Genomic DNA, 25,608 nt, shown 5'->3' with positions numbered 1-25,608 from the left:
GCTTTCACCGGGTTTCCATGTAAATCCCTGAAATACGCAATTCTGACGGAACTCCCAGCGGAAGATTCCCTATAATGAGGCAGATGGAGGCACTGTAGAAGCTGTCTAGCCTATGATCAGGCATTGTATGCTGCTGTCACTAGGAGGCTGACACTAGACAAAAAAAGTTAGCTCCTCCTCAGTAGGGTGCACCCACCGACTGGCACAAAGCTCGTCAGTTAATGAAACAGAAGGAGGAGAAGTAATAACAAAAAACTATACACAGGCCCAATAGAAGCAAATAGGCCAAAACAAGGGAACTGAAGGCGCCAAGAGATTTTATTATGGCGAGTACCAAAAATCCTTCTTTCTTTATCGCTTCATTAGGGGACACAGGTAACCATGGGATGTCCTAAAGCAGTCCCAAGGGAGGGAACAGAATATCATGCTCAAATCAGGCCGGGAGACGGATGACGGCCACTTGCAGCATCTTTCTACCTATGCCCAGCATCAGTCGAGGCGTAGGTATGGAACCTGTAGAATCTTATGGAGGTTTGAACTGCTGACCAGGTAGCGGCCTTACAAATTTGGGTTGCAGAGACCAGGTGGCAAACAACCCAGGAGGCCCCCACTGCAAGGGTAGAGTGACCCCTCACTCCTGGTGGGGGTGGTCTATCCTTAACTCGATAAGTCTCCAGTATAGTCAAGCGGATCCACAGAGCAATAGTAGACTTGGAGGCAGGAAGTCCCTTATGACGACCCTCAGGAATAACAAACAAAGCATCTGTCTGAAGAATGCTGCCCTTGAGAGATAGAGACGTAAGGCTTGGACTATGTCCAGCTCGTGGAGAAACCTTTTTCCAGGGGATGGACTGGGGACAGGCAGAAAGGAGGAAGGACAATATCCTCTTTTAGATGGAACAGGTCAACTACCTTGGGAAGGTATGAAGAAACTGCTTGTAGGACCACCTTGTCCTTGTGGATGAGGAAAGGAGAGTGGCAAGAAAGAGCTGCAAATTATGAGACCCGTCTGATGTAAGTGATGGCAACCAAAAAGGCAACCTATCAGGAGATAATGGAGATCACAGTGTTCTGAATGGGTTAGAAGGGAGGACTCTGAAGAACGCTTAAAACCAAGTTAAGATCCAAAGGGTTCACAGAGGAACAATATGGTGACACTGGGCAAGCAACTTCCTGAAGGAAGGTCTTGACCTGGGAATGAGAGGCCAAATTCTGTTGAAACAGAATTGAGAATGCGGAGACCTGACCCTTGAGGATACTAAAAGACAAACAGGACTCTAGCCCTGATTGTAAGAACACCAGAATAGATGGAAGGGAAAAAGACATGGGAGCTGTGTGGCTGTCTTCACACAAGCGAAAGAAGGCCTTCCAGTTCTGACTATAAATGCGTGAGGATAAGGGTTTCCTAGCCTTGATCATGGTCTGTAAGTCATGGGATGAGAAGCCTGCCTCCCTCAGGACTGCAGCTTCAATGGCCATGCCAGTAAATTGAGAGACCAAGAATTTTGGTGGAAGAGGAGACACTAAGAAAGTAGGTCTGGTCAGTCTGGGAGTTTCCAGGCTACATCTGTGAGTAGGTTAACTAACGCTGCGTACCAGGCTCTTCTGTGCCAGTATGGAGCCACTAGGATGGCTTGAACTACTTCCACCTTGGAGATCAGAGGATGTGGTGGAAAAAGGAAGCTGAAAATGACCACCATGGGGTCGCGAGACCTGGTCATGAAACAGGGAACCTTGTGATTCATTTGAGACGCCATCAGATAGACGTCGGCATTGCCCCACCTCTGATAGATCTGTTCGAACACAGATGGGTTGAGGGCCCGAGGAGAGGCCCTGACGTCTTAAGACAGCAACTTAGCTGTCCAAGCCTAGAATGTGCATCGCTGATATTGATGGCACCTGCTGCTCGGCCCATGCCAGAATCTGTGAGACCTCTAACATGACGGACTGGCTGCGGGTCTCACCCTGGCGGTTTATGTATGCCACTGCCGTGGCATTGTCAAACTGAATGTTAACTGGTCGGCTGGCTAGAAGGCCCTGCCAGCGGAAAAGAGAGAGGTATGTGGCTCTGATCTCCAGGAAGTTGATGGGAAGACAGGTTTCCCGACAGTTCCAACGACCCTGGACTATGTGTTGAAAGAAGACCGCCCTCCCCATCCGAGGAGACTGGCATTCGTCAAGACAAACTGCCAGTGGAGAGGGAGAAACGATCTCCTGTGTCAAATGGAGGGGGGGGGGAGACTCCACCATACCAATGACTGCCTCACTCGGAGAGGCAGTAATATGTGGTGATCCAGGGAAGAGATCTTTTTGTCCCAAGCTGACATGAGGGCCAGTTGGAGGGGACGGGAATGGAACTGTGCAAAATGGATTGCTTCCATTGTGGCAATCATTTTTCCTAGTACTCTCATGCAGAGTCAAAGAGAGTGGGGGAATAGCGTCTTAATGAACGAATCATCAGACGGAAATCTTCTCCTCTGGAAGAAGGACTCTGGCGTGGGCAGTATTAAACAGCATGCCTAAGAAAACTAGGAGATGGGCCGGGATCAGAGACGACCTTACTGTGTCAACTACCCAATATAGATGGGTCAGTGTGCCAAGGGTGATGTAAAGACTTTTGCAATAGTCTCCGATGGACTGGCCCTTGATCAGAAGGATGTCGAGGTTGTAGATGATTACCATCCCCTTGGAACGAAGAATGGTGATGATGGCTGCCAAGACCTTCGTAAACACTGGGAGCATAGGCCAGTATGAAGTGGAGATCTGTGAACTGGTAGTGGACTCCATGGACTGCGAAGCAAAGAAATCTCTGATGCACAATGCAAATTGGAATGTGGAGATAGACATCCTGGATGTCCACAGAGCATAGGGATTTCTCTGGTTCCATGGAGTGAATCAAGAAGCGGAGGCATTCCATCTTTAAAATGACAGAGGTGCACCTGCCGCTTTAGCAATTCGAGATCCCGAATCGGGAGAATTGAGCCCTCCTTCTTTGGGACCACGGTTGGAATAGAAGACTGAGAAGCGTTCTTGAGAGGGAATGTGTCAGATGAGCTCTGCCCAGAGGAGATGGCCTGAATGAATCTGGGGACTTGGGCTGAGACTCTTGGAGGGCGGGCATGAAAGAAATGTCTGCATGGGAGAGAAGAATATTCTATCTTGTAGCTGGTGGTCTCCCTGACCCAGGGGTAGTCGACTATGGAGAGCCACGCGTTCCGGAAGAGAAGAAGCCGGCCACCCACTTTGAGAGAATTCAAAGGTGGGGGTGATTCGTCATGCAAAAGAGAATTTATTACATCAGGATCCTGATGGCTTGGCAGAGAAACCCTTTGAGCATCATGCTCAGGCAGATTTGAAGGATGGCTTCCTTCTCACTCAATGGGCATGAAAACCAGTCTCGCTGAGAGGAGGTCCCGGGGGAAGAAAACTGCCGAAAGGAGCGAAATTGAAGAGGACATCTCCTGGTAGGTGGACGTTTAGACCAAGGCTGGGGGAGAAAGGTTCTCTTACCGCTGTGGCATCTGAGATGAGCTAATCCAGCTCAGATAAAAAGAGTTATGATCCTTGGAAGGAGAGATTGGTAATAGACTTTTTAGATGCTGCGTCCGCATTCCATGACTTGAGCCAGAGTATTCAGCACATGGCTACAATATTTCTAGTGACACCGGAGGAACAGATGGTAGCGTCGAGAAACACTTCGAGCAAATATTTTCTTGCGTAAGCAATCTTGTCTACAAAAATCAGCCAGTTCGTTCAAAGAGGCTACCCATGTGGAAGCGAAGTTGGGACAGAGAGAAGCGCCTGCAGCCGAAAAGGCAGACTTGACTAGGGATTTGATCTGTTTGTCAGTGGAGTCCTTCAGAGAGGAACCATCAAGGATTGAGAGAACAGTTTTAGCGGACAGGAGTGAGACTGGCGAATCCACGGCCGGGGAATCTGCCCATTTGCTGAGGAGATTGGACCCGAAAGAGTTTAAGATATCCAACTGTTTCTTACCCCTGAAGCGCTTTTCCGGGTGCTCTCACTAAACATTCCATCAAATTCCTTGTGGTTGGAAAACACCCGGGGAGGGCGTTTTGCCTTTTGAGCGATACTGAGGAGGACAATATTCCTCAGCAAATAGTGAGGGTCTGATTGACGGCAGAAATGAGGCTGACCACCATGTCCTGGAGCTTGGAGGCTTGGTCCGTGTCAGGATCGGAGTTTGACTGAGAAGCAAAGTCAGACACTAGGGCCACCTCAGGAGATAAGGAGTGGGACACTGAGGGCATCCTGGAGGATATGGAAGAGGAAGGGGAACCAGACGGGAGCTATTATAAGCCCGCTCTAGGACCTTATCGTTGATATGCCATGCTATGGATGGTGGGTGGAAGCCTGCGATTCGTCGTGAGAAACTATCGGAGCAGTGGTGGTGGCTGAAAGGTTAGGTAAACACTCTAGGACCTGTACCAGGGACTGTGACACCTTGATTAGGTCAGATACTGATTGAGAAATGGCAACAGCACACTCAGCGAGGGGGGGGTGCTATCATCTTGGGTGATGGGGCTCCTGTGAGACTATGTGTACACGTCCGGAAAGTATGCAGAAATTTCCTGAGAAAATCCTGAGGTTTTCCGCAGGAATTCTGCACGCATTTTTGTTGTGTTTTTATTGCATATTTTGCACGTATTTTGAGCGTTTTTTATGCGGAATTTTCACGTTTTTTTCCGGAGGTTCCCAATGCAATATTATAGTGGGAAATCCGCAAAATTAATGAACATGCTGCGTATTTTACCGTGTTTTTTTTTTTTTGCGGAAAAAAACGCAACATGTGCACAAAAATTGCGGAAACCATTAAAAATGATGGGATGCTTAAAGTATGCGTTTTTTAAGCCTTTTTTCAGCGGAAAGCTGCCGGAAAAATGTGAATAATCTGGAACGTGTGCACATAGCTTGAGGCCTGCAATTTAGGGCAGAAGGCCAAAGCCTGACTCATGGGCCAATTCTTTTTGCAAAAGGCACAGGTGTAGTGAAAGATAGTGGGGGAATGGTGGGAGTGAGACTTGCTGGGCAGGTGCATATGTAGAAGCCTGGGGCTGAGGGAGGGCTGCTGAGGAAGGCTAAGTCTAGGAGGAAGAAAAAACAGCCTGGACAGAGCCTACCCGGTCCTGGAAGAAGCATCTAAGCAGGTCTGTGCGTCTGATAGGAAGCAGACAGGTCCTGCGGGAGCGTCACTATGGAGCTGAAGCTATAATACCACTGAAGCAGGACACAGAGTGAGGGAGAAGGGGGCAGGCCAGAAAAAGGTACGCTGAAAGCCGCACTCCCATAGAAGAGAAAGAAGCACTGTGACCATTGTAGACCAAAACAAAGCGTGCACAGACATGGACCAGACCTCAATCGCAGGACAACAAAACTGTCACACTCCTTATCTATGAACTGTTCCAATACTTAAGGCCACAAGTGTTTCTCCCCTTCCCATACTGATAGTTCTGCTTCGCGTCACTTGTCTTATCTATTGCATTATTCCTGTGTCTTGTTGTGCATATTTATGTGATTCTTCAGATTTTGTATTGTTCTATGCCTGATGAAGAGATCCAAGTAGTCTTGAAAACTTTCAATTTCTTTCCATCTTTTCAGTTGATACACAATATATATTTTTCCTGGATTTACCATAACAAAATGTATGAGGAACATACTTTTTTTTAAATGTTAGGAGCATATCGCAGTGGATTCAGATAAACTCCAGTAACCACAACCAACATTTATTAGGAGTGCTGAAAGGCAATGAGTGAATACTGAGGAAATAAAATAGGTCTGATCATTTTGGGGGTGAAATAACTTCTGGATATGAAGCCTTATGGATGCCGCTTTGTACACATGTGACAATGACAAAGTTCAGGACTTACTTGAACAACGCTCTGGAGCAGAGACACGTTATCCTCCTGTCCTCTTTAAGATCATCCAGGTAAAGACACATTTCTGCCACCTGACTCCACTCCACAGACAGCATGGTCCTGGGTGAAGAAGTGCAAAAAGTAAAATACATGTAAAGAACCAACTACAGACAGATCTGCCACAACAATATGCTGCTACTGTGGACTAACCATCCAGGTTTGTAGGAAGAGAATCAGCAGCATATGATATTACTTGCAAATTGGGTAGGATTTTAAAGAATCCCCATCCAGACACTAGTGATTGTGAAAGTGTTCTCCAGGAATATAAACACGGATCACCCATAAGAGGCCACCAAAGTTGAGCTAAAATATTTGCAGGACCTTGGTATTGTAGCTATGGGGAGGACACTGCCTGGAAGATAACTCTGCCTCCAGAGTGTATTTTACATGAAGAGGGCTGCATTACCAGTGTGAGAAATGTAACTAACAGAGAGCAGGAGAAATTAACTTTGTTTTCTTGCAAACACATTTTTTGCAGCTCTCTGAGCTCTGCTGTATTGTAACAATATTGCAGCCCTGTCTGCCTGTGAGATGGAAGCTGAGAGGAACCTGCAGATGTGTCGGTATAATCACACACAGCTCTGCAGTGAGATCAGAGAGCGGCCATCACGCATCACACTGGCAACTCCTCCTTCATGTAAAATAAGCTCTGGGGGCAGAGTTATCTTCCAGGCACCGTCCTCCCCAGAGCCTGAAAGACATCCTTTATATAAAGTGATAGATGATTTCTCAGCAACAACACGGCTGATAGGAGACACACAGGGAGGACTGTTTTCAGCACTCTATAACCTGTATGACCACTTTATGGAATCTGTCATGAGATGTGTTACAATCTCACCTCCTTACCTAGTATTGTATGCTGTGGACTTTCCACACACAAATCTGCACCAAAAATACCCAGCACACACACCACATGTGGACACCGTTACAGTTACAAAGAGCGTCATGATCCTGATATCAAAGGTTTCTACAGTTTTTCATGAAAAAGGGGCATTTGGGAAAACCAAGATTTTGGCACATTCACCTCAATATTGTGGTATAAAATAAAGCGCTGTCCAGAAAACCTTCATATCCCCTGTTAAAGAGGGGCTTTCACCACTTCTTACACACTGAACTGGCCACATCATGATTACGTGGGTACAGATCTGATGAAAACCTAGGTTTTATTTCTGTAGTCTACATTTTATTTTGTAAAGTTTAGATGCTAATTTCCGCTTTAACCAAGAGGATGAAGATTCTTCTTTGGGGGTGTTTACTTCTTCGCCATACGACATAGAAAACACCGCCAGCTTAGACCAGTGACGTCACTGATCTCTGCACACCGGGTATTCTGACACCGCTCTGTTGTTGGCTCACTACTGCTGATCTGAGCCAACAAAAACGAGTGCACTGTCATTGCGCGCAGGGACACCACAGCGCGCAGCGACACCGCAGCGCGCAGGGACACCGCAGCGCGCAGCGACACCGCAGCGCGCAGCGACACCGCAGCGCGCAGGGACACCGCAGCGCGCAGGGACACCGCAGCGCGCAGGGACACCGCAGCGCGCAGGGACACCACAGCGCGCAGGGACACCACAGCGCGCAGGGACACCACAGGGCGCAGGGACACCACAGGGCGCAGGGACACCACAGCGCGCAGGGACAACACAGCGTGCAGGGACAACACAGCGTGCATTAGCCCGTTCCCTGAAATGAGCTCCACTGATGACGCTTCGTTTCAGGGAAGCAGCTGTGACAGTGACCGCAGCCTCTGCCCCCTGATGATGCTTCGTTTGAGTATCCCAGCATGCACTGGGGAATCTCAAGAAAACCAACATCAAAAAGGAAATAAAAGAAAAGCAGTTAGATAATGTAGATATGGAAGGATAGGGGATTTTTATTGCAACTATTTTAGAAAATAGATTAGATTATGACAGTAAATAGATAGTGATTTAGGAGTAAAATTACTTTGGACTTCTGACCACCCTTTCCAGTATTTCATTAGTGCAGACGTCTGTGCTGACTGAATATTGCTGAGCGGCAGCAGCGGTCACATGACACAACCTCAAAGGGAACCTGTCACGAGACGCCCATCGGAGCAGGACCGCACCTGGGTGAGTATAATCTAACCTCTTATTCTCCTCTTTCAGGTAACATCGGCGGCTTATCTACAGCATTACAGAATGCTGTAGATGAGCCCCTGATGACGGTGAGCTTACCTCACCATCGATTTTGGGGGTGACAGGTTCCGTCACCCACTGAGAACAGCAGAGCCGACATCACTGGGACGGCGCTGCTGCAGGAGGAGGAGAGGATACATTGTTTGTATTTTCTAGGGGGCTTTAACTGACCAATCAGAGGTTATCCTGTAGTGTCCTGTTGTGGACATCCCCTTTAATGACCACTTCATTAGGAGATTAGAGGCTGTCACAGGTCACACAATACCTGTGCCGGCATCGGTCAGTGTCAGGGTAAGGGGCCGACGTGTGGGAAAACACTAAGGGACGTCAGGACATAGGTCAGACCCCCAACTGCGGCAACGAAGACCGCGGGAGCTCAACATGTCCACACAGGAGGAGCGGTATTAGGGCAGTATATATATATATATATATATATATATATATATATATATATACACACATACATACACATATATACACAGATACACACTCACTTATACACACAAACATATACGTACAAGCTTATAAACACACAGGTGTGTGTGTGTGTGTGTGTGTGTGTATAAATACATACATACACATCCCTTCCCAAAATATCACACCTCAGGCCGCAGCTCTCGGTTTTGCCCCTCACCTCACACCGCGGACTCGGCAGCATGGGTTACTTGCTGTAGATGTATTCCTGAAATTGAAAACATGAGAAAACTACCAGTCCCGGCATGCACTGCGACGTTTCCTGCTTCCGCCACTCAGAGAGGACGTGACTTGGTGACAATAGTCATTATCAGGCTGAGGAGGACGTTTCCCTCTGCTGGTCCACGGGCCGCGGTTACGTCAAACGTAAACAAACTACATATCCCGGCATGCATCTCTATGTCGTCATCATGACGATGACTCTATGTAAATAACGTGACTAAAGGCAGGAAGACAACGTACGTGCACGGAATGCTGGGATTTGTAGTCTTGCTGCTGGTTTAGTGGCCAGGAGGCATTGACGGGTTGGCAGGGCTGACGCTGGCATCACGGTGGGTGTAGTGTGAGGAGTGTGGGCCGCTCCGCTGCCATTCTATGATGTGCTTGTGCAGTACTGGAGACGGGCGCATGGAGGGCTGTGAATTCCGTTCAGACGAATGTGACAGAAAACGCTTCTTTGTCAGATTTCGCTCATGTTTTATTGGCCATGGTTCACACTGTGCGGTGACTTTGCCGGTCTTCTGCTCTGTGTGGGCTGCGCTGGAGAGAATGGACACCATTGTTTTAGTCATGCAATGACTTATTACTTGTGTATGAGACGATTCCATGGACAAGGAGCTCTGCAGAAAGTTAGTGCCCCCCATCCATCCTAATGCTGCCCGGTAATCCGGCACCTGGAGCCTCCGCCTGTCATAATGCAGACGAGGCGGTGGAATTGTGTGCGATAGGAGCATGAATCCGGAATGGATACATTGGGTGAGACTACAAGGGGCAATGGGGTGCTGGAGAATGAGCTAGTCCCGGCTCCTGACCCCTATAATCCCCCTCATCAGAATGAGCTAGTGCCGGCTCCTGACCCCTATAATCCCCCTCATCAGAATGAGCTAGTGCCGGCTCCTGGCCCCTATAATCCCCCTTATCAGAATGAGCTAGTGCCGGCTCCTGACCGCTATAATCCCCCTCATCAGAATGAGCTAGTGCCGGCTCCTGGCCCCTATAATCCCCCTTATCAGAATGAGCTAGTCCCGGCTCCTGGCCCCTATAATCCCCCTTATCAGAATGAGCTAGTCCCGGCTCCTGACCCCTACAATCCCCCTCATCAGAATGAGCTAGTCCTGGCTCCTGACCCCTATAATCCCCCTTATCAGAATGAGCTAGTCCCGGCTCCTGACCCCTTAAAATCCCCCTCATCAGAATGAGCTAGTGCCGGCTCCTGACCCCTATAATCCTATCCCCCTTATCAGAATGAGCTAGTGCCGGCTCCTGACCCCTATAATCCTATCCCCCTTATCAGAATGAGCTAGTGCCGGTTCCTGACCCCTATAATCCCCCTCATCAGAATGAGCTACTCCCGGCTCCTGACCCCTATAATCCTATCCCCCTTATCAGAATGAGCTAGTCCCGGCTCCTGACCCCCTATAATCCCCCTTATCAGAATGAGCTAGTGCCGGCTCCTGACCGCTATAATCCCCCTCATCAGAATGAGCTAGTGCCGGCTCCTGACCCCTATAATCCCCCTGATCAGAATGAGCTAGTGCCGGCTCCTGACCCCTATAATCCCCCTCATCAGAATGAGCTAGTGCCGGCTCCTGACCCCTATAATCCCCCTCATCAGAATGAGCTAGTGCCGGCTCCTGACCCCTATAATCCCCCTTATCAGAATGAGCTAGTGCCAGCTCCTGACCCCTATAATCCCCCTTATCAGAATGAGCTAGTGCCGGCTCCTGACCCTTATAATCCCCCTTATCAGAATGAGCTAGTGCCGGCTCCTGACCCTTATAATCCCCCTCATCAGAATGAGCTAGTGCCGGCTCCTGACCCTTATAATCCCCCTTATCAGAATCAGCTAGTCCCGGCTCCTGACCCCTATAATCCCCCTTATCAGAATGAGCTAGTGCCGGCTCCTGACCCCTATAATCCCCCTTATCACATGTCTCCTCAATATGCTGATGCTCTCGGGCAGCGCTGGGGAACCTTTTATTTCTACCAAGGGCCACTTGGATATTTATATTGTCCTTCGTCCTTCGGGGGCCGTACAAATTCTGCGCTAACTCCGCCCACAAAGTAAGTCTTCAGGAATCTGCCCGGGGGCCGGGAAAGTGACCCGGAGGTCCCACCCCTGCTCTAGGACATCAGTGTAGATTGATTTTTAACTCTTGATCTTATTTTGCCCTTTTAATCACAATTATATATATATTTACATCTGACACCGCTCTGTTGTTGGCTCGCTACTGCTGATCTGAGCCAACAAAAACGAGTGCACTGTCATTGTGCGCAGCGACACCGCAGCGCGCAGGGACAACGCGTTTCGTGTTACCACTCATCAGGGGATGAACTACGGGGTTTTGTGTTCATGACCGTCCAGCCGACGCTGCCATCCATGCGCGTCAATGCGCAACCCCGTAGTTCATCCCCTGATGAGTGGTAACACGAAACGCGTTGGGACGTAAGGGGAGCACACTCACCGCCACCAGCAGGACTGAGGCTCCAAAGCACAATATGGTCGGAGGCGGGTGAGATCGTTCTAATTTACATATTCCAGCCTCTTTCATTGCAAATGCTGTGATTTAGGCACGTACAGTCTCAGGTGGACTGAAATTACAGTGCAATAACAGTATTTCTTTGTAAGAATTAAACTCTGAAGGCGCAACAAGCATTGATTGTTGATTGTAGCGTACGAGAGTTTTAATTTCTTAGTGATGCAATAAGGTATCTGTCCTGTAGGGCGAGGACAATTGTTTTTCCTGCATTAAACCTATCAAGGACAGGTTCCTGCAGTAGGATCTGCGCTATATATCCTAAATATAGTAATTTGATACGCTGATAAATTGATAGTTTGATGTGCAGCAGTAATTAATGCTATATAACAGACTTGGATAGCGGGACCTACACATCCATGTGTATGTATGTTTGTTTGTTCTTCTGTGTATGCACTTTGCACTTTTTTGGACTGTTTTTAATTATAATCATTAAAAGTTATATTTTATCCCACTACGTACACCTGATATTCTATTTTGGGATCATACCACCTGCTGTATCTACATGTGTGACTATACCCTTAGGGTACTTTCACACTAGCGTTTTTTTAAATCCGTCACAATGCGTCGTTTTGCAGAAAAAACGCATCCTGCAAAAGTGCTTGCAGGATGCGTTTTTTCCTCATAGACTTCTATTGACGACGCATTTGCGACAGATTGCCACACTTCGCATCCGTCTTGCGACGGATGCGTCGTGCTTTGGCGGACCGTCGGGAGAAAAAAACGCTACATGTAACATTTTTTTCTCCTGACGGACCGCTTTCTCCGCCCCTGCCTCCCCGCACCTTACAATGGGGCAGCGGATGCGCTGGAAAAATGCATCCGCTGCACCCATTGTGCAATGCAGCAAACGCTAGCGTCGGAATCTCTCCCCGACGCATTGCGACGGGGAGATTCCGACGCTAGTGTGAAAGAAGCCTTAAACGTATTGTCTCATAAAGGCAAATATTGTCCAACGCAGAATTAGCACAAATCTGTTCTCCTCTTACCTGCTATGGCACAACCTTCTATGACATGGCGGCCATGCTTCCTGCACCCAGCAGTACTGGCTGTATAGGCAGATTTATATAGTCAGCCTATCCAATGATATGGGTGGTGTACGTCAGGATAATAGAGGTAAGTAGTTCTGCACTACTGGACAGCCCCTTCATCGTGGCTCCACTGCCCACCATAAAATACAATTATTGTAGGGATGTATTTCCCCCTAACTAATCCATTAGGTCAGGGGTCCCCAACCTTTCTTACCTTGAGAGCCACATTCCGCTATGAAAGTTGTTCGAGAGCCACAATGCAGATAGTCATAGAAAAACCTAGAGAAGGCACAAATAATAACATGTAGATTTTCGCTTTCACTCTGTCCTTATGTATTTTACATTATTGTTATGCAAATTGAACTCTAGTGCCACCTATTGGAAGTAGCAATCTTAAAAGTCAATACCCTTTAACACTCACATAAGATGCTTCATATATTATTGGCCCCATATACTGCTCCATATGGAATTGGCCCCATATACTGCTCCATATGGAATTGGCCCCATACTTCTCCATATGGAATTGGCCCCATATACTTCTCCATATGGAATTGGCCCCATATACTGCTCCATATGGAATTGGCCCCATATACTGCTCCATATGGAATTGGCCCTATATACTGCTCCATATGGAATTGGCCCTATATACTGCTCCATATGGAATTGGCCCCATATACTGCTCCATATGGAATTGGCCCCATATACTGCTCCTTATAGAATTGGCCCCATAAGATGCCCCTATACAATTGGCCCCATAAGATGCTCCCTATTAAATTGGGCCCCATAAGATGCTCCCTATTAAATTAGGCCCCATAAGATGCTCCCTATTAAATTGGGCCCCATAAGATGCTCCCTATTAAATTGGCCCCATAAGATGCTCCCTATAGAATTGGCCACATAAGATGCCCCATATTAAATTGGCCCCATAAGATGCTCCCTATATTACTGGCCCCATAAGATGCTCCCTATATTACTGGCCCCATATGATGCTCCCTATATTACTGGCCCCATAAGATGCCCCATATTAAATTGGCCCCATAAGATGCTCCCTATATTATTGGCCCCATAAGATGCTCCCTATATTATTGGCCCCATAAGATGCTCCCTATATTATTGGCCCCATATGATGCTCCCTATATTACTGGCCCCATAAGATGCTCCCTATATCACTGGCCCCATAAGATGCTCCCTATATTATTGGCCCCATATGATGCTCCCTATATTACTGGCCCCATAAGATGCCCCATATTAAATTGGCCCCATAAGATGCTCCCTATATTATTGGCCCCATAAGATGCTCCCTATATTATTGGCCCCATATGATGCTCCCTATATTACTGGCCCCATAAGATGCTCCCTATATCACTGGCCCCATAAGATGCTCCCTATATTATTGGCCCCATATGATGCTCCCTATATTATTGGCCCCATAAGATGCTCCCTATATTACTGGCCCCATAGGATGCTCCCTATATCACTGGCTTCATATATTGCTCCAAATATAAAAAAAAAAAAATGAAATAAACACCTCTCGTTGTTTGTCGCTGCTCTGGACTCCTCAGTGTTTTCCTGCTCTGCGCTGTGACTGCTCAGGCAGAGGGCGCACACTGGTGACATCATCGCGCCCTCTGACCTGAACGTCACAGTCAGAGGATGGAAGACGCTGCAGCGCTGGAACCAGGAGAGGTAAGTATCGCAAGTGCCGGGCCCCGGAGCAGGCGGGGGGTCCACTCACGGGGGCCGGCACTATAGCGCTCCATTGTCCCCGACGGCAAGTGGGCCCCCTGCCTACTCAGGGCCCCGCCACTTGCCCGGGTGCTGACGCCCGCCCTGGGTGGGTATTACAAGCAGCGGGGCGGCTCCCTAGGGACTTTTTTTTTCTGTGATCGTCGGCTAGCCACATGTCAGGGGCAGGCGAGCTACATGTGGCTCGTGAGCTACGGGTTGGGGACCCCTGCATTAGGGTTTGTGCACACGTAGAAATGGTCCACTGCGGATTTTTCTGCAGCAGATTTGATAAATCCTGTTTACATTGTACTGTAAACGCATGGGAAACCGCCGCGGACCCACAGCTGTGGAAACGCTGCGGATCCGCAGCGTGTGAACATAGCCTTAGTGCTACACCGAATAGTATTGTACTAATCACTGCGTGACCAAATCTCATTTTACCTCTTGTATATATGTCTTATTTTAGGTTGGAGATGCCGTTTTCTGGCTCGTGATGTTCTCTCCGTCCTGAAATATCTGTTATTTGCAATGTATGCAAATACTCCCTGACTATTCTCCATGTTCTGCTGTAAGGTGCACCCGTGAATGGCGCATTGGTCATTTGGTGAGTATGTCTGTGCGCTCCTCTGGTGTATGTGGGGTACAACTCAGAGCGCCCCCCACCGAGCTATAAGACATCGATTATCTCCACAAAATGCAGCAGTCACATAGAAAGCTGTCTGATAAATGCAAATATGGCCGCTATATGTGCCTGTCTCATTCCCTTTATATGCCTCATACACATGTACCTACTTGATGCAATATCAGAAATTATTTGTTTTTGTTCTTTAAAAGTGCAATAGTTCAAAAAGTTGCAAAATTTTGCACAAATCTGTCTCTCTCATCACTTTTTCACAATTTGCAACGGATCCCTTTTTAAAAAAAATTTGCCGGATTCTACTGGTTTTGGCTTACAAATACTGATGTAAAATACTGACCAAATACTGCTAGTGTGACTAATACTGTGAGTCCCTGCGGCTCCGTGTCTTTTTGCTTTTCGACAGCCGCAACACTTGAAGGGATTACCTGCTTGTTAGGCAGTGAGATGTGCAGCCACGGGGACTTAAATACATTATTCAAGGACTCCGAAGACACTCAATTTGCACACGAGCATGCTCAGATAACGCCTTATCCAAGCACGTTAGCTCATCATTAATCGCTTTAAATGACACCACCTCAATGATGAACTGTTAGGTCTTGTGCACATTGCCATATTACGACTTTGTACAGCTTCGTAGTATATCACACTTGACTTCATAGGAACCTCTCTAAGGCCTCATTCAGACTTTTCAGTCATGTGTTGTATCTGATTTTTGCCCTCCACTTTTTTCTATGTGAGCTCATTAACCCCTTAGCGACCGCCGATACGCCTTTTAACGGCGGCCGCTAAGGGTACTTAAACCACAGCGCCGTTAATTAACGGCGCTGTGGAAAAAGTCCATAGCGCCCCCCAGAGGCCGATTTTCTCCGGGGTCTCGGCTGCCGAGGGTAGCCGAGACCCCAGAGAACATGATTTGGTTTTTTTTTAACCCACCCCGCATTTGCGATCGCCGGTAATTAACCGTTTACCGGCGATCGCAAAAAAAAAAAAAAAAAACGATCTCTTTTTAATTTCTCTGTCCTCCGATGTGATCGCACATCGGAGGACAGAGAAAAGGGGTCCCAGGTGGCCCCCCAATACTCAACTAGCTCCCCCGATGCTCCTCGTGTCTCCCGGTGGGCGCCGCCATCTTCAAAATGGCGGGCGCATGCGCAGTGCGCCCGCCGGCCGGCACCGGGAGAATCTTTGGGGTCTCGGCTGCCGGGGGTAGCCGAGACCCCAAAGAGCACGATCGGGGTCGGTATTACCGACCCCTGTTTTGCGATCGCCGGTAATTAACTGTTTACCGGCGACCGCAAAAAAAAAAAAAAAGTAAAGTGTAATTCTCTGTCCTCCGATGTGATCGCACATCAGAGGACAGAGAAATAGGGGGATTCGGGGACCCTAGCATACTCACCTAGGTCCCTGGATCCTCTTGCTGCTCCTCCTGGCCGCCGGCAGCAGAACATGGCGGACGCATGCCCAGTGCGCCCGCCATCTGTCTCCATCTGCCGGCCGGCAGGAGAACAGCAGTTGGGGCTAAAATTAGGGGTAGGGTTAGGTTAGGGGTAGGGTTAGGGGTAGGGTTAGGTTAGGGGTAGGGTTAGGGGTAGGGTTAGGTTAGGGGTAGGGCTAGGGTTGGGGCTAAATTTAGGGTTAGGGTTGGGGCTAAACTTAGGGTTAGGCTTCTTTCACACTTACGTCGGTACGGGGCCGTCGCAATGCGTCGGCCCGACATACCGACGCACGTTGTGAAAATTGTGCACAACGTGGGCAGCAGCTGTAGTTTTTCAACACATCCGCTGCCCAATCTATGTCCTGGGGAGGAGGGGGCGGAGTTACGGCCACGCATGCGCGGTCAGAAATGGCGGATGCGACGTACAAAAAAACGTTTCATTGAACGTTTTTTTGTGCCGACGCTCCGCCAAAACACAACTGATCCAGTGCACGACGGACGCGACGTGTGGCCATCCGTCACGATCCGTCGGCAATACAAGTCTATGGGCAAAAAACGCATCCTGCGGGCACATTTGCAGGATCCGTTTCTTGTCCAAAACGACGGATTGCGACGGAATGCCAAACGACGCAAGTGTGAAAGTAGCCCTAGGGCTAGGGTTAGGGTTGGGGCTAAAGTTAGGGCTAGGGTTGGGGCTAAAGTTAGGGTTAGAGCTGGGATTAGGGTTAGGGTTTGGATTAGGGTTCGTATTAGGGTTAGGGTTGGCATTAGGGTTAGGCTTGGGATTAGGGTTAGGTTTGGGATTAGGGTTAAGGTTAGGATTGTGATTAGGGGTGTATTGGGATTAGGGTTAGGTTTGAGGTTAGGGTTGAGATTAGGATTAGGGGTGTGTTGGATTTAGGGTTTTGATTAGGGTTATGGTTAGGGTTGACATTAGGGTTGTTTTGGGGTAAGGGTTGTGATTATGGTTAGGGTTAGTGATTAGGATTATGGATGAGGTTGGGATTAGGGTTAGGGGTGTGTTGGGGTTAGGGTTGGAGCTAGAATTGGGGGGTTTCCACTGTTTAGGTACATCAGGGGGTCTCCAAACACGACAGCCAATTTTGCGCTCAAAAAGTCAAATGGTGCTCCCTCCCTTCTGAGCTCTGCCGTGCGCCCAAACAGTGGGTTACCCCCACATATGGGGCATCAGCGTACTCGGGATAAATTGGACAACAACTTCTGGGGTCCAATTTCTCTTGTTACCCTTGTGAAAATAAAAACTTGGGGGCTACAAAATCTTTTTTGTGAAAAAAAAAATATTTTTTATTTTCACAACTCTGCATTCTAAACTTCTGTGAAGCACTTGGGCATTCAAAGTTCTCACCACACATCTAGATAAGTTCCTTGGGGGGTCTAGTTTCCAAAATGGGGTCACTTGTGGGGGATTTCTACTGTTTAGGCACATCAGGGGCTCTCCAAACGCGACATGGCGTCCGATCTCAATTCCAGCCAATTCTACATTGAAAAAGTAAAACGGCACTCTTTCTCTTCCAAGCTCTGCGGTGCGCCCAAACAGTGGTTTACCCCCACATATTGGGTATCGACGTACTCAGGAGAAATTGCACAACAACTTTTGTGGTCTAATTTCTCCTGTTACCCTTGTGAAAATAAAAATTTGTGGGCAAAAAGATCATTTTTGTAGAAAAAATGCAATTTTTTTTTTTCACGGCTCTACGTTATAAACTTCTGTGAAGCACATGGGGGTTCAAAGTGCTCGCCACACATCTAGATAAGTTCCTTAAGGGGTCTAGTTTCCAAAATGGTGTCACTTGTGGGGGGTTTCCACTGTTTAGGCACATCAGGGGCTCTCCAAACGCGACATGGCGTCCAATCTCAATTCCAGCCAATTCTACATTGAAAAAGTAAAACAGCACTCCTTCTCTTCCAAGCTCTGCGGTGCGCCCTAACAGTTGTTTACCCCCACATATTGGGTATCAGCGTACTCAGGAGAAATTGCACAACAACTTTTGTGGTCTAATTTCTCCTGTTACCCTTGTGAAAATAAGAATTTGTGGGCAAAAAGATCATTTTTGTGTAAACAAAAGCGATTTTTTATTTTCACGGCTCTACGTTATAAACTTCTGTGAAGCACATGGGGGTTCAAAGTGCTCGCCACACATCTAGATAAGTTCCTTAAGGGGTCTAGTTTCCAAAATGGTGTCACTTGTGGGGAGTTTCCACTGTTTAGGTACATCAGGGGCTCTCTAAATGTGACATGGTGTCCGATCTCAATTCCAGCCAATTCTGCATTGAAAAAGTCAAACGGCGCTCCTTCACTTCTAAGTTCTGCGGTGCGCCCTAACAGTGGTTTACCCCCACATATGGGGTATTGGCGTATTCAGGAGAAATTGCATAACAAAATTTATGGTTACATTTCTGTTTTTACACTTGTGAAAATAAAAAAAATGGTTCTGAATTAAGATGTTTGCAAAAAAATGTTAAATGTTCATTTTTTCCTTCCACATTGTTTCAGTTCCTGTGAAGCACGTAAAGGGTTAATAAACTTCTTGAATGTGGTTTTGAGAACCTTGAGGGGTGTAGTTTTTAGAATGGTGTCACACTTCATTATTTTCTATCATATAGACCCCTCAAAATGACTTCAAATGTGATGTGGTCCCTAAAAAAAAAATGGTGTTGTAAAAATTAGAAATTGCTGGTCAACTTTTAACCCTTATAACTCCCTAACAAAAAAAAATTTTGTTTCCAAAATTGTGCTGATGTAAAGTAGACATGTGGGAAATGTTATTTATTAACTATTTTTTATGACATATCTCTCTGATTTAAGGGCATAAAAATACAAAGTTTGAAAATTGCAAAATTTTAAAAATTTTCGCCATATTTCCGTTTTTTTCATAAATAATCGCAAGTAATATCGAAGAAATGTTACCACTAACATGAAGTACAATATGTCACGAAAAAACAATCTCAGAATCAGCGGGATCCGTTGAAGCGTTCCAGAGTTATAACCTCATAAAGTGACAGTGGTCAGAATTGCAAAAATTGGCCTGGTCATTAAGTACCAAATTGGCTCTGTCACTAAGGGGTTAAACAGCACTGATACAACACACCAGGCATCTGTGTGCGGCTTGTGTTCTTTCATAGACCATTGACTTGAATTGTTGATTTTTATCCACAAACAGACTCGAAATTAGACAATTTAGTAAAATAATCGTACATGAGAAAAGAGCAATGGACAGAACATGTAGCCATTACAATCTGGAAAACATGGGTAGAACATGTACGTGAAAGTGACGGTCCAGAGTAGGCAAGTGTGAACGATCCGCCAGCGTCCCTGCAGCCGCTCATAGCCACAGGCAACAATGCCAGCCAGCTGCTGGCGAATTACATCTACTATAATTGTACCCCCCAAAATGTCCTACGGTCTCAGATAAAATGATTTCTCTATCGCCTTTCATTGGGGGACACAGGAACCATGGGTGTATGCTGCTGCCACTAGGAGGCTGACACTATGCAAATAAAAAAGTTAGCTCCTCCTCTGCAGTGTACACCCTACCGACAGGAAGTAGGATATTCAGTTTAGCTTAGTGTCAGTAGGAGGTGGACACGGGTCTTTCATTAGACCCTTATCTACCTCAATGTGCGTCGTTTTCTTTCAGGTTTTTTCCGGAGGGATACAGGGTGAACAGTCACACCTGTAGTCCCACTATACGGACTATGAGTACGGTGTGTACTGCCACCCCGTATCCTCATAGATCCCTATCCAGGACCAAGATCCTAGCACACAAGCGTGCTCAGAAGTCCGGTCCTGGCTCCGTCCCCCACCCACTCGCCTACCAGAGCCTGTCGGTTGGAGGAGACGAGGACGTCCATCACAGCTCCGTGGACGTCTCATTCCCCTCAGATTAGTAACGGTGTGGGATGTTTAGGTGAGTATTTCCCCTCCATTTCCAGATGTCCCCCGGTCCTCCCTCGCAGTGTGGGGGCATAGTAATCCCTAAATGCGGATTTTCTCATGGCGTTTATTTTATAGGGGTCCCAGGGACAGCCACAAGGGCAGTATCTCATTTTCCTATTAAGCTACCTCCTTCATTGGCGGCCGCAGTGCTCTCCCTGCAGCCGCACAGCTCGTCACAATGTCTCCCCTTACAGCGTCACAGCCTAGCAGGCTGCCGCTCCGCTCCCCCCTGCGGCCTCACTGCTCGGCGGCCACAATGCGTCCTGTGTCTGCACGGTGTCCTTGGCAGGATGCCGTGCTACTTACTTTCTGTGGCGCTCAGGCGCCGCGATTCTCCGGCGGCGCCGGCCTCTAATTTAGGTCCCGGCTTCTGCCGGGGCCTACTTCGGGCGCCGCGACCCCGCCACTTCCGCTTTCCCGGGTGGCCTTGGCAGGCTGCCGCTCTACTCAGTCCCTGCGGCGCACTGCTCCGGCGCCGCGGTTCCCTTCTCCGGCGGCGCCGGCCTCTAATTTAGGTCCCGGCTTCTTCTGGGGCCTACTTCCGGCGCCGCATCTCCTCACTTCCTTTCCCTCAGGAAATCCAGGCCCCGGCTTCGGTCGGGGCCTGGACCTTTTCCGCCGGCCACCGGGGGCTAATTTAGGCCCCGGCTTCTGTCGGGGCCTAGTGCGGCGTTACGGCTCCGCCCCCATCCTCTTTCCAGCGGGTCTTTCTCCCGCGTTTTCCCCCTTCTCTCCGGTGCTTAGCCCCGGCCACTCCTCCTGGCCTAGGCACAGACCGCGGCGCAGTGCCTCTAACCCCCGCTCTCTCCGTCGGGTGGGCTAGCCTTGCAGGACTTCCACGCCGTGGCTTCCATTCCCGCCGGCCACCGGAGGCTAATTTAGGTCCCGGCTTCTGTCGGGGTTTAGTGCGGCGTTATGGCTCCGCCCCCGTCCTCTTTCCGGCGGGCTTTTCTCCCGCGTCTTCCCCTCTCTTCACTCCGACACAGCCCCGCCCACTCCTCTTGGCCTCAGCACAGACTGCGGCCGGCGCCATCTTTGTACTCCCAATCGTGCAGCTTCAGCGCCGTCTGCTTTCGGCGCTTCTTGGCTCGTGCTGCGGACTTCACAGTGCGGGGCCTTACACCACTCCCGGCGTGTGGACCCAGCGGGGATTTCTTACAGGACCTGCCTCCTCCTACAGCCGAAGCTATCCACAGGACATCTTCCGTGAGTAGCTCTGCACTGCAGACCGATACCCTTCCTCTGCTTTAGTCAAACACCTTTTGTGCTCTCCTGTAAGGGCAGGTTCCCCTTAGGTCAGTCCTCTCCCACCTATCAGGACTGCAGCGAGCCCACATCGTTCAGGGCTTCCCCCCTCTGCCCCGAGTGAGAGTGAGGACTCTATCCCAGGGTGGGCTTCCTCTCTGTCTCAATCTGTGGCGGATCTCACCAGGGTATCCCAGACCCCGGTGTCCGTTCTGGATCGGTTGTCCTTGCAGACCTCCGCGGTAGCCAGCGGGTTACAAGTAGCCCTGTCTGAGCCTACCAGGATAGGCCTTAAAGAGGTCCAGACGGGAGCGCCGTTGCGACTACTCTTCCTGTTCCATCTTGCCTCACGGCCCATTTCAGCGGTCAGTTTCTTCCCGGTCCTCTCCCCCGAGTCAGGCGAGGCGTTCTCGGACGCACCTTCAGAGGGACGTTTTGGAGCTGCATTCTGACCAAATCGCTAACATGAGGAATATGGTTCAGAGCCTCATTGGAGCAATCAACCAGACCCGTGGCATCAAAGATTCCTCTACGGAACGCGCGGATCAGGCGGTTTCGTTTAGACGGTCAAAGCCACCTTCCAAGGTCTTTGCTTCTCACCCTGAATTCGAGGAGGTCCTGACGAGAGAAAAAGAATCCGACCAGTCGCTTTCAGAGAGGAAAGTGCCTTGGCGTTTTAATATCCCTTTTCTCTGGAGCTCACCGCTAATTGGACTCTGTCCTCCAACACGGTCCTCCCGCTATCTGGCGGAGCATCTCTGAAAGATTCTAACTATAGAGTCATAGAATCCTTTGCGAGCTCAGCCTTCGAAACGGCTGCGTCTATTTTTGCCCAGCCATTGCTTACACTTGGGTTTCAATATCCATATCCAAATAGGTCACACAACTCCGTCGGGGCATTCTGCGGGTAAATATTTGGTCTCCGCTTCCCTGGATGCCGCGTCTTTTGCGGCTCAGGTGTCCAGCAATGCCGTTGCCATCCGTCGGTCCGTTTGGCTCAAGGCCTGACAGGCGGATTTGTCTTCAAAAAGTCCCTTACCAGCCTGCCTTTTTCAGTATTCATGTCTCTTTGGTTCTAAGTTGGGCCAAATCATTAAGGACGCTACCGGGGGCACAAGTCTACACCTCGTCGCCCTCCTCCTAGACGGCAATTTCGGTCCTTTCGGCCTTTACGTCGCTTCGTGGCGTCAAACTCCTTTTCCCCGCAGCAACAGAGGCCACAGGCACGTCAAGAGTAGAAGACGGTTTCCTTTAGACGCACGCCTTCCTGGCGCTCTCGCTACTTCCAGGGTAGATCCTCCAGGTCTAGGACTGGAGGATCCACCTCGGCATGACTCACAGCAAGACCCCAGCCCACTTCCCAGGATGGGCGGCTTTCTCTTCTTCACGGATGTCTGGATCTCCTCAGCAGAGGACGCATGGGTCAGGGAAGTTGTATCCTCGGGATACAAAATAGAGTTCGTTTCACAACCCAGGGATCGTTTCTTCGGATCCCGACCCCAAGAGTCCCCGTTCTAGTTCCGGGTTTCTTCGCAGCCATCGCTTCTCTCCTCAAAGCCAGAGTAATAGTTCCCGTCCCAGAAAAAGAACGGTTCACTGGTTTCTATTCCAATCTTTTGTGGTACCGAAAGAAAAGAAAAAAAAAAAAGGCACGTTTTGTCCCATTCTGGATCTTCACCCTGCCGTTCGTTCTCGCAACCGCTTCCAGGGTTTGCACGAAGACCATGGCAGCGCTGATAGCCATCTTGATGGTCAGGGGCTTATTATTTTTTCCGTACCTCGGCGACATCCTCTTCAAGGCTCCGTCCCCTTTTTCTCAGGCTCACCAGAGCCTGTCCATTGTCCTCTAGTCCGCTTCGGGTGGCTCGTCAACAAGAAGAAATCCTGTCTTGTTGCTTCCCAGCGCCTCGTTTTTCTGGGCATGCTCTTTGACACTCGTCAGACCAAAGTCTTCCTTCCCGAGGACAAGAGATCCATCCTTCATCGGGATGTACGCTTGCTTTAGGGTCCTCGGCTTCCCTTCTTCTGACCGGCCATGAAGGTTCTGGGGAGGATGGTAGTGACGTTCGAAGCAATTCCCTTTGCCCAATTTCGCTCTCGACCTCTTTAGCAGGCCATTCTGTCACAGTGGGATAGGGCTGTCTTGTCCCTGGATCGTCCGATCTGACTCTCTCCCCGAGTCAAGGGTCCCTCAACTGGTGGCTGACGTCACCTCTCATCTCCCAGGGCATGTCCTTCCTTCCAGTTCTTTGGCAGGTGGTGACGACGGACGCCAGCCTGCTTGGCTGGGGCGCTGTGTTTCGCCACCTGACTGTTTGGGGTCATTGGTCGGCGCAGGAGTCTCCTCCGCTGATCAACGTCCTCGAGCTTCGGGCCATCTTTCTCTTCCCTCGTCACTAGGAAAGGATTCTCAGGGGTCTACAATGCCATGGCGGTGGCATATGTCAACCATAAAGGGGGGACTCGGAGCTCCATGGCCGAGGTATCCAAGATCCTCCTCTGGGCAGAGGCAACGGTTCCGGTGATATACACGGTGCATATCCCCGGCATGGACAATTGGGCCGCCGACTTCCGCAGCCGCGAGGGTCTCGCGGCAGGGTGATGGTCCTTGCATCAGGAGGTCTTCCATCAGATTTGTCTTCGATGGGGGACTCCGGACGTGGACCTCTCTGCATCCCGAAGGAACAGGCAGGTTCCTTTGGTTCGTCTCCAGATCTCGCGACCCTCCCGCAGTGGGCGTCTACGCTCTGGCCCCCAGGGTCCGATCTGCCACCCGAATTATCGGTCGCTCTGTTTAACGGCATGGCTGTGGACTCCACAGTTCTAGAGCGTCCGGCCTTTCGGCCCGGATGAGTCACACTATAATACAGGCTAGGAAGCCTTCGTCGTCTTCCAGGTTCTACTATCGTACCTGGAAGACTTACTTTTGTTGATGCGAGCCCAACCGCTTTTCACCTATGTCCTTTTCCCTGCCTTCCATTTGGCTTTCCTTCAGGCCGGACTGGATTCGGGCTTCGCTCTCAGTTCCCTAAAGGGCCAGGTTCCTGCGCTCTTCTTCCTTTTAAGAAGACGTTATCTTCTCAGCCGCAGGTTAAGACCTTCTTTCAAGGAGTAGCCCACACTGTCCCTCCGTACAGGGCCTCTGTGGATTCGTGGGATTTAAAGGTTGTGTTGGTTGTTCTTAGGGGTTCCCCCCTTTTGAGCCTCTCAGGGAGTTTTCCCTGCCAGTTCTATCTCGGAAGGTGGCTTTTCTCAGTTCCATCTCTTCGATCCGCCGCGTTTTTGAGTTGGCGGCCATTTCTTGCCGACCTCCTTTTCTTGATTTCCACCAGGACAAGGTGGTCCCAAGCCTCTGCCTTCCTTTCTCGAGGTGGTTTTCATCTTTCCACCTCAACGAGGACATCGTTCTACCTTCCTCTTGTCCAGCTCCGACTCATCCTCTGGAGCGATCGTTGAACAGGCTGGACCTCGTCAGGGCAGTGAGGATCTCCCTGGCTAGCACGGCCGCTTTCCGAAAGATGGATTCTCTTTTCGCCATCCCTGATAGCGTGCGTAGAGGCCTGCCGGCTTCCAAGGCGACTATTGCTCGCTCGATCAGAACGGCAATTTGGAAGCTTACCGGGTCAAGAACAGAGTGCCCCTTCTTGAGATAAAGGCTCACTCTACCCGGGCAGTCGGCGCTTCCAGTGCGGTACGTCACAGGGCTTTCGCCGACGGCTTTGCAAAGCGGCAACCTGGTCTTTCATCCACACGTTTCGCCGAACTACGGCGGACTCCAGCCTGGGCAGAAGGATCCTGCAGGCGGCAGTGGTGAGTCCTCGGACCTGATGGAAGTCTGTTTTTCCCACCCCAGGGACTGCTTTGGGACGTCCCATGGTTCCTGTGTCCCCCAATGAAAGGTGATAGAGAAAACAGGATTTTTGGTTGCTTACCGTAAAATCTGTTTCTCAGAGCCTTCATTGGGGGACACAGCACCCTCCCAAGTTGAACAGCTCTGTTTACTGTATACGTTTGAGTTATTTGAACACTCTTTGAGTGTTTGAAACTGTTAATCTGTGGAGCGCCGTGGAATTTGTTGGCGCTGTGTAGATAAAGTTTATTATTATTATATTATTATTATTATTATTATTATTCTTTCTCTTTTACACGTTGCTTCTCCTACTGCTTTTTCACTAACTGAATATCCTACTTCCTGTCGGTAGGTTGTATACTGCAGAGGAGGAGCTAACTTTTTTATTTGCATAGT

The 25,608-nt window shown here is 49.2% G+C and overlaps 2 protein-coding genes across 5 annotated transcripts in view; one reads left to right on the top strand and one right to left on the bottom strand.

The window, feature by feature from the left end:
- Positions 1-8,928, bottom strand: part of TGS1 (trimethylguanosine synthase 1) — a 123,763-nt gene extending 114,835 nt beyond the window's left edge. For 2 of the 3 annotated variants that reach the window (XM_069731359.1, XM_069731358.1), the window contains exons 1-2: positions 8,698-8,841; positions 5,889-5,996 (exon numbers count right to left, since the gene is read on the bottom strand). In XM_069731359.1, coding sequence (XP_069587460.1) covers positions 5,889-5,996; positions 8,698-8,753 — 164 coding nt within the window. In that variant the 5' untranslated portion in view covers positions 8,754-8,841. Of the gene's footprint in view, positions 1-5,888; positions 5,997-8,697 lie in introns of all 3 variants that reach the window. The other variant, XM_069731360.1, reaches the window with a different exon arrangement.
- A 15-nt stretch (positions 8,929-8,943) lies between these two features.
- The window catches only part of TMEM68 (transmembrane protein 68), a 32,695-nt gene continuing 16,030 nt past the window's right edge, over positions 8,944-25,608 (top strand). The window contains exons 1-2 of one of the 2 annotated variants that reach the window (XM_069731362.1): positions 8,944-9,027; positions 14,551-14,688. In XM_069731362.1, coding sequence (XP_069587463.1) covers positions 14,617-14,688 — 72 coding nt within the window. In that variant the 5' untranslated portion in view covers positions 8,944-9,027; positions 14,551-14,616. Of the gene's footprint in view, positions 9,121-14,550; positions 14,689-25,608 lie in introns of both variants that reach the window. The other variant, XM_069731361.1, reaches the window with a different exon arrangement.

The sequence above is a fragment of the Ranitomeya imitator genome, chromosome 6 (genome assembly GCF_032444005.1).
Source record: "Ranitomeya imitator isolate aRanImi1 chromosome 6, aRanImi1.pri, whole genome shotgun sequence".
Lineage (NCBI taxonomy): Eukaryota > Metazoa > Chordata > Amphibia > Anura > Dendrobatidae > Ranitomeya > Ranitomeya imitator.
Note: the sequence above shows the minus strand (reverse complement) of the source record. Positions and strands in the feature narration are given on the sequence as shown.